This window comes from Pimephales promelas, chromosome 6 (genome assembly GCF_988280905.1).
Source record: "Pimephales promelas chromosome 6, fPimPro1.hap1.1, whole genome shotgun sequence".
Classification (NCBI taxonomy): domain Eukaryota; kingdom Metazoa; phylum Chordata; class Actinopteri; order Cypriniformes; family Leuciscidae; genus Pimephales; species Pimephales promelas.
Window position 1 is genome coordinate 12,613,170 of NC_142774.1, and position 9,331 is coordinate 12,622,500.

General features: G+C 39.8%; 1 protein-coding gene across 4 annotated transcripts in view; it reads left to right on the forward strand.

The window, feature by feature from the left end:
• Positions 1 to 2,555: 2,555 nt before the first annotated feature.
• Positions 2,556 to 9,331, forward strand: part of LOC120492496 (uncharacterized) — a 28,828-nt gene continuing 22,052 nt past the window's right edge. For 3 of the 4 annotated variants that reach the window (XM_039690721.2, XM_089132124.1, XM_089132123.1), the window contains exon 1: positions 2,561 to 2,710. In XM_039690721.2, the coding sequence (XP_039546655.2) occupies positions 2,619 to 2,710 (92 nt within the window). In that variant the 5' untranslated portion in view covers positions 2,561 to 2,618. Of the gene's footprint in view, positions 2,711 to 9,331 lie in introns of all 4 variants that reach the window. The other variant, XM_039690722.2, reaches the window with a different exon arrangement.

Below are 9,331 nucleotides of genomic sequence, written 5' to 3' on the forward strand. Positions count from 1 at the left end.
GCGTGCGTAAACACATTTGTGAGCTCTGCAGTGTGTGTGTGTGTGTGTGTGTGTGTGTGTGTGTGTGTGTGAACATGCATTTGTGAGCTCTGCAGTGTCTGTCTGTGTGTGTGTGTGTGTTGTTTGTGAAGATGAATTTGTGAGCTCTGCAGTGTGTGCTTGTGAACATGGATTTCTGAGCTCTGCAGTGTGTGTGTGTGTGTGTTCATGTTTTCCTATCCCGGTGGGGACTTCAACCTGAATGCACACTGACTCATGAGGAATCGTATCACCGTGGTCCGTGGGGACTTACATGGAGGTCCCCATGAGGAAATAAGTTTATAAATCGTACAGAAAGTTTTTTTTTTTTTTTTTTGAAAATGTAAAAATGCAGAAAGTTGTCTGTGATGGGTAGAATAATTGTAAGAGGACAGACTATACAGTTTGTACACTATAAAACCTTTACGTTTATGGAGAGTCCCCACAATGATAGTAAACCAGACGTGAGTGTGCCACCTCAAAGATGGCAATGTCTGAAGTCTTTGTCCTTGTGAGGGAATTTTTTGGTCCCCTTGAGGAAAACAGCTTATAAATCGTACCAAGTGATGTTTTTTGAAAATGTAAAAATACAGAATATGTTCTGTGTGGGTTGTGTTTAGGGTTAGGGGATAGAATATACAGTTTGTACAGTATATATGTCCATGGAAAGTCCCCACAAAGATATCGAAACCTAACGTGATTGTCTGTGTTCTGGTAAACCTTATTATAATGTCCCCACAAAGATGGCAATATCTTAAAATCTTGTGCTTGCGAGGACATGGTCTCCATGAGGAAAACGTCTTATAAATCATACTAAATGATGCTTTTTGAAAAAAATAAAAATCCAGAAAGTTTTCTGTGACGGGTATAGTTTATGGGTAGGGTTATGAAAGGGATATATATTCGAATATACTGTTTGTACAGTATACAAATCATGTCTATGGAAAGTCCACACAAAACATGAAAGTGTGTGAGTGTGGTGTGTGTGTGTGTGGCCCAAGAATATTGACAGGTGAATTATTAATTTACAATGACATATGTGTGTCTATGGTGTAATATGATTTAAGGTATGTGTATGTGTATAAGTGTTAATTTGTGAATTCCTGAATGTTATTTTACTATTACATGTATCGATGTATGAGAATGGGCATGTATTGAGTGTTTTTTTTCATACTAGACCCAGATTATGCACACTTGCAGGCTGTCTGTCTCTCTCTCTTTCTCTGTGTGCGTGTGAGAGAGAGTGTGGTGTGAGTGAGTGATAAGAGAGAAAGAGAGAGAGAGAGAGGTGAGAGAGAAAGTGTGATGGCGAGCTCCTGTGTGTGTGTGTGTGTGTGTGTGTGTGTGTGTGTGTGTGTGTGTGTGTGTGTGAGAGAGAGAGAGAGAGAGAGAGAGAGAGAGGGAGAGAGAGAGATGAGAGAGAGAAGGAAAGAGAGTGTGAGGTGGCACGCTCCTGTGTGTGAGTGTGTGTGGTGTGTGTGTGTGTGTGTGTGTGTGTGAGTAAGTGAGTGACTAATTGATGAGGAGAGAGAGAGAGAGAGAGAGAGTGATGGCGATCTCCTGTGTGTGTGTGTGTGTGTGTGTGTGCGTGCGCGCGCGTGCGTGTGTGTGTGTGACTGAGTGAGTGATGATGAGAGATAGAGAGAGAGAGGTGGCGCGCTGCTGTGTGTGTGTGTGTGTGTGTGTGTGTGAGAGAGAGAGAGAGAGAGAGAGAGAGAGAGCAAGTGAGTGAGTGATGAGAGAGAGAGAGTGTGTGTGTGTGTGTGTGTATGGAGGCGCGCTCCTGTGTGTGCGTGTGTGTGTGTGTCTGTGTGTGTGTAGAGAGAGAGAGACGGATGAGGGTGGGGGAAGGGTGTGTTTAGATGTGTGCGTCAGAGGTTTGTGGTGTGACAGACAAATCCAGAATAGTCTCAATGAGAATTCATAATTAAAAAAAATGTTTTTGGAGCGCATGTGGATATCTCGCGTCAGTTATATATTTAATGAAAATGTATTTAGGCATTGATGTGTACATAACTACTTCGTATTATAAAAAATACTTTTTTTTTCGCTCACTAGATAGCCATTATTTATCAACATCTGGCTCACAACAGCGGCTATAATAACTATTCAAATGAGGTAATGACAACGAACATATCCCATTTAACCATAAAGAATAAAATGTTTTTATTTGAAAAAAAGTTGGATTAATTAATTTAATGAAAGTGAACATTTATTCTGCCATAACATAAAAACAGACGGACATAGACCTGTCAATATAATCTGATAGAGGACAATCAACTTCGCTTATAACAAATACCACACCAACCTATACTAGAGGTTGCAACCATTTCTTTGATATGGGGGGATTTGGAATTCTGCTTTTTCATAGTTAAAATAATATTTCACCAACAAACGGGATTAAATGTTATAAAACAGAAGATTTTACATTTCAAGTGCCCATCGAAGTATTTACAAGCTCCTAATTACAAGCGCACTGATTGTCCGACCGCACGTACTCCCCTAGCGACGGAGTGAATGGTATCGTCTGAAAGAACCTGTACATACAGAGAGAAAGCGCGAGCTCTGCGCGTGAGAGAGGACAGCGCTCATCAGTGAGAATGGCGGAGACCGTTCGCTCGCTCTTTGACTACCGGGAGCCACCGACGTTGGACAGCGACGGAGAGAGCAGCAAACCGCCGCCGCCGCGAGGGTGAGGGAGTGAACAAACTCGAGAAAAATATAACATTTACACTGCTAACACTGACTTTAAAGCTCTGAAACGTCTTACACATAATGTGACTTCTCTGTTACGACCAAATTTTCGTAATGACTAAAGTTTTTTTTAATAGTTTTAGATAAACAATAAATAAAACAAAGGGAAAGTGATGTTTTTATTCAGTTAAGTTAAATCGGTTTTTTTAACAATAACCTTATCGCGCTGTTGTCACGGTAATCAGGTGTGTGTGAGTGTCATTTAAATGACAGTGACCGTCAGTTAACTGATTCACTCTTTTAGTTTTTAAATAATGCAGTGTATAGAAGGTTTTTAATCTCTATTAACTCTGAGTAAACGATTGACGTGCCAGTGTGTGTGTGTGTGTGTGTGAATGAGAAAGATTGCTTGCGTGTCTGTGTCACAGGGAGAGCGTATGTGTGTGTGTGTGTGATTGAGAAAGAGAGTGTTTGTGTGTCTGTGTGAGAGAGAGAGAGTGTGAGAGATTGAGAGAGTGTTTGCGTGTGTGTGTGTGTGTGTGTGTGTGTGAGTGAGAGGGAGAGAGAGAGAGCGTGTGTGATTGAGAAAGAGTGTGTGTGTGAGAGAGAGAGCGTCTGTGTGTGTCTTTGAGAGAGAGTGAGTGTGTGTGTGTGTGTGAGTGAGAGAGAGAGAGAGAGAGAGAGAGAGGAGTGTATGTGTGAGTGCATGCATAGGGGAGGAGGGAGGGAGCAGAGCGTGAGAGAAGGGAAGCACAGTGTGTGTGTGTGTGTGTGTGTGTGTGTGTGTGTGTGTGTGTGCGCGTGCTTGCGGGTGTGTGTATGTGAGGAAAAGCATGAGAGGGAGGGAAAAAGACGGTGTGAGTGTGTGTGACAAAGACAGACACAATATGCTGGTGTGTGTATGTGTGTGACAGAGTGTGTATGTGAAAGTGGGGAAGAGAGTGAAAATGTGAGACAAAATGAGTGCGTGATTGCATGTGACGGTAGATAAAAGGTGTATGTGACTTTGGAAGAGGGATGTATGTGCTGGCCAGGTTGTGCCTACTTTGGGGAGGACCAATGTTCGTGGGTGGACAGTGAAACTTAAAAACACTTACATTGTGGGTATTTGACAACAGTTGTCATGAAGGAAACAGCTTATTGAATATACAAAAAATGTTTTCTTAAAAAATGTAAAAATACAGAAAGGTTTCTATAACGGTTTTTGGTTTGGTGATCAAAAAAGATCATTAGCTCAACATAAAAACAATACAAGTCAATGGAATATCCCCACTATCGTAGTAAAACATTTGTGTGGGTTTGCATGGGGTAGAGTGGACCATCTAAAAGGTGTTATGCATGTCAGGAGAAAGGTGTGTTGGAGAGGACAAGGTGTTGAAGAAGATGCACATTGTGAGTGAGTGAGTGAGTGTATGTGTGTGACTGATGGGGGAGTGTGTTTGTGCGCACGTGTGTTACTGAGGAGGGGAGGGAAATGAGAGTGTTTGTATAAGTGTGTGGGTTAAGTGAGAGAGAGAGAGAGAGAGAGAGACTGGGTCTGTGTGTGTTTATGTGTAATCAATGGGAGTTGTGTGTGTGTATAAAGTATAATGCCAGTAGATAACTGAAAGTGTGTGTGTGTGTGTGTGTGTGTGTGTGTGTGTGTGTGTGTGTGTGTGTGTTTGGAAGGGAGAGCTGGATGAACAGGTAGTATGTGTGTTTGTGAGAGAGCGAAGAATATATATGTTTATAAAGAGAGACAAGGGCAGATATAGAAATGGAGAGATATTAAAATGCACATTGTGTGTGAAGCCTGTATCTGAAATAATCTGAACAGAGGGTTTTTAATAAACTCTCTATTACTCAGAGGTTGCTCTTTCATAGTTTAAGAAACTTAATGGATTTCTCAGTTATATTTACAAATTTGTCTCAGATACCTCTCCAAATAATTAAGAGAAAATTAAAAATATAAAAAAAATATTAATTTTAAAAATTAAACCAATGAAAATTTGCAAAACAATTGTTGACAAACAGTTAGATAGCTACATATTGTATGTGGATAGTTGAAATTAGGGATGGGCATTTCAAGCAAAAATAATAATTGATGATCGCTGGGAATTATTCGAAAATCTCACCCCTCCCCCACATACTCACCGGTAAAATGGCATAGGCCTACTTTAAGCTACATGTTGTATCCATTAAAGAAAACGTATTTAGTTTCATATTTATGTTTAAAGGTACAATATGTAAGATTTTTGTAATAAAATATCATAAAATCACTATATTTCCTGCGTACTTGTGTACTTGCAATATCCCAAAAGTTCCAAAAGATTTTTAGTTTCAGAGAAATTCTCATTTTAAATAATGGTTCGTCCCTGGTCATTGTCGCCTGTCAATGACGTAATATTTGCGTTATCCCTGATTTCCGCTTGTACTGCCATAGTAACCATGGTGACAGACGTGGACCGCTGCTTAATGTTTAGCGACAACGCTCACGCTGTTTCGTTCAAACATTTATGGACCATTTAATTCTCCTTTGGGACAAAAGGAGGAATAAAACGAGGATCAATATCAGCGTGGTGTTTTCGAGATGCCGAGAGCTACACGTCCGCGACTATTTTCGACTTGATAGAGCTTCACGAGTCACGACTTGACAGAGACGCTGCTCTTGCATGTACTTTATTATACAGGTGAGCAAATGTACATAAAACAAACCATATACAGCTATATAGCTGAGTTATATAGCTCAGCATGATGAAATGTTGATCTAGTAATACTGAAAATATAATCAGTATGCTACTCTAATGTTGATCTAGCTTACTGCTAGTCTCATACAGCCAACAAACTAACACATAGAAATGGTTTGAGTGTGTTGAAAGTTATAATGTTATTCTATGATAGAGTAACATTATAACTTTCAACACACTCAAATGCAGTTATGTGCGACAGTGTAGACCAAGTGAAACAGCGCTGCGTTACCTCACAAGTTTCATTCCTCTAATAAACTGACCTGTGTGAGTAATTCAGCATTTGCATGTAGTTCGGTAGAATGAATTGTCCTTATTCCTTTATGTCCGCAGGACTCGCGAGTAGCACTGATAACTATCTCTCATTAGCAATTGCGACCTTCATACCACAGTCATGTTAAAAACATGAATGTATTCACTCATCCATAAACATTATTAGATCCATCGGCATGACGACAAATAATTATATGCATCAACCTAGGCCTTTATTATTGTAAGAGGTTAGCAACCCTGAGCGAACAAAATTACATATTGTAGCTTTAAATAATATAATGTTTTTTTTTATTTTGTCTATGTTGATTATATGAAAGTGAACAGCATGAGTAAGATAGGATCATAAGATTCGCAATATATCAGGATACATATAGAGTGGGTCAGACAAGATTTTGACCACTTCATTAAGTTTTATTTTGTATAAAGCCTTTCTTTAAAGGGTAACTAAACCCCTGGTCAGAGCCTGACTCCACCCACTGGCAATATTTAAAAAAATTCTGAAAAAGTGGGCAGACCCCAGCGGAGATAGAGGGGGCGAAATAGATGCTAAAACACTCTATCCTGATCGTTTTCAATACTCGCAATTCCAACTCCTGACTCCCTACAGTGGTTTTGACGAAACAAGCTGGTTTTTATACTGCCAAGGGCGTAGCTCGCGTGGTTAGCGGAACATCCAATAGGGAAATTCAACTGCAGTAGCCACCGTTCAACCTGAAGAGGGCAGCACTAAGACGTTTTTACACAATACATTGTAGAAACAACACTTTATACACAAATGTCAAAAAATGCAGGCATTCTGGGTTGAACGAGTGGCCCTGAGTGGACCGAGTGAGCGGAGCTGAACCTTCAGAAAGGCGCTCTCCGCTCTGGAGGAAATATTACATGGGTTTTTTTTTTAAGACCGTAATTGCACAACCTTTTCGATATTCTATAATTAAATCTACTAATCGAATGTGCGAAAATCATGACTCATCCTCCAACCTCATCATTTTGATTCAATTAGATGAGAAATGTTTGAAATGTTTTTTGAAAGCTGAACATTTGAACTTAAACAATGCGTTGTTAGAATGCTGTTATCAGTGTTGTGCCTGAACACATTCATATTTTTGGCGAATGTGAACTGAACGTACTGTATTGCTGCCTGATGAACGTTACTGTGAACTCGTTCATTCTGGTGTCTGTGAACGCATTGCTCTCTCAGTTTAACTTCGTACAATAGGTTGCCAGATTTCTATAGAGCCTTCCAGGCGAAAACCCGGCTAAAACGCATGTAAACAGGCCTTAATATGTAGCAAAAAAACACTCAATCTGACAACAGATTGAGCGCAACAGTCCAATGGCGCTTTTCCATTACCAGTACCAGCTTGACTCGCCTTGGCTCGCCATCGACTCGGCTCGCCATCGACTCAGCTCGCTTTTCGCTCCGTTTTCCGTTGCAGACACTACCGCCACAAATAGTACCCGGTCGTCATAACGACGCCTTTCGTTCCTCGTTGTCCCATCAAGCTCTCACTGGATCCTCTCTTCGACAACCAAACAAAGGAAGGTCTGCACCTCCTCGTTTGACCACGGCGTATTTTTCCGAGTTGCCATAACAATAGTAGAAAGATTAGTAACTATCTCTGGCAAAACTATTTAAAAATGGCGGGGTTATTCTGGATACTCCATCTGGCACGTGCAATGATGACGCAGTGAATGGTGATGATTCTCTCTGACCAATCAACATTTGGCATTGATTTCACGTTAGGGTTGCCGCGGTGAGGAAAATTTCCCACCGGTTAATCGACGTGTGACAACACCGGTAATCCCGGTGTCACCGTGGAGGGCAGGGCAGGGGGGTTAAATAGCTTTTAAATGCGTGCGCATTATACTTTCACTTTCGAAATAAGCGTCAATTGCTTGAATGGACAAAAAAAAAAACAACTCGCTGATAATAAAACTTTTATTTATAGACAGAACTTTTATTAGCATAACGAACGAATAAAAATAATCCCATGCATAGGCTGAAAAAAGTGAAAATCGGCAAACTGTGGGCCCAAACAAATAAGAACCATAAAACGTTTATTAACGAATAAGAAAATAAAATAGGCCTAAATAAATTACACAACGTTTAAATAAAATAAAACCAATTAAAAAGAGACGAATATAAAATAAAAACTTCACGACGGACCTTAGCCTACATAAATGACATACTTTCACTTTCGAAATAAGCGTCAATTGCAATTCAGCGTCAATTGCTGGAATGGACAAAAAAAAAAAAACTCGCTGACAATAAAATTTTATTTAGACAGCACTTTTATTAGAATAATAAACGAATAAAATATAGACAGAACTTTTATTAGCATAACGAACGAATAAAAATAACCCCATGCATAGGCTGAAAAAAGTGAAAATCAGCAAACTGTGGGCCCAAACAAATAAAACGTTTATTAACGAATAAGAAAACAAAATAGGCCTAAATAAATTAAACAAAGTTTAAATAAGATAAAACCAAATAAAAAGAGACGAATATAAAATAAAAACTTTAAAAAGGACCTTAGCCTACATAAATGACTGCACTCTAAAAAAAAGTAAAACACTATAAATTGGCATTTATTAACATTAATATATATTGGCCAAAATATTGCCAAACAGGCGCTTTTGCATTGTGTTTTGACACCAAATCTTCCGCCATTATCTTGCTTTTCTGTAATTTGACTTGTTCTCGTCTCCACACGCGCTAAATGGAATCCTGATGCTTGCTGATCTGTGACGTGACGGCACGCGTTGCGCAGTTCAATTTTTAATTATAATGCTCTCTTCAGAACTAAAAAATTGAAAATTATTACTTTTAATTAATTCAAATAAATATTTTAGCAAAAACGAATACTTTAAAAAAAAAAAGTCAAGACATCGCGGTGTCACGGTGGGAAAGTGATGTCACCGGTGATGGGGCTTAAAACCGGTAACACCGTCAACACCGTCTATCGCGGCAAGCCTATTTCACGTCACATTTTATTATTGCCTCAGCTCGCTTTAGTTCGCTTAGAACCTCGCTGGAGGTGATACAAAAAAAGTACCCAAAAGCAGGTACAGGTACAACTTTTACACAGTGGACAACCAAACAAAGGCGAACCGAGTCGAGTCGAGCTGGTACTGTGTAGTGGAAAAGCGGCACAAGATGTCCATCTAAAACGTGTTTGCATAGAAAAGCAGTGGAATGGAAAGCAAAAACTTGCATTTGTTGCATAAAACCGCTGTCATTTGGAGCATGTGCACAAAGCAAAGGCAAACTGTAGTCCAATTACAGGGAAATTTACCCCAAAATGAAAATCCTGTCATCATTTACTCATGCTTATGTGGATTCAAACCTGTATGACTTTCTTTCTTTTGTGGAACCCAAATATTTATAAATATAGAAACACACCAAGCTGGCAGTTGGCCAACGTCGGACAGTCGGTGAGCATCGGTCAGGCTAGATTTTGAGGTGTGTTCTTGACGTCAGCTTTAGTCAGGCTTCCGTCGGCTTTAGTCCGGCTAATGGAGCATGTTGAATTGGCGTCGGGCCGTCGGGAAAAGAATTCACTCTGATTGGCAATTCAGTTCGTAAACCAGTGCATGAGAAGAAAAACCAAAAGTGA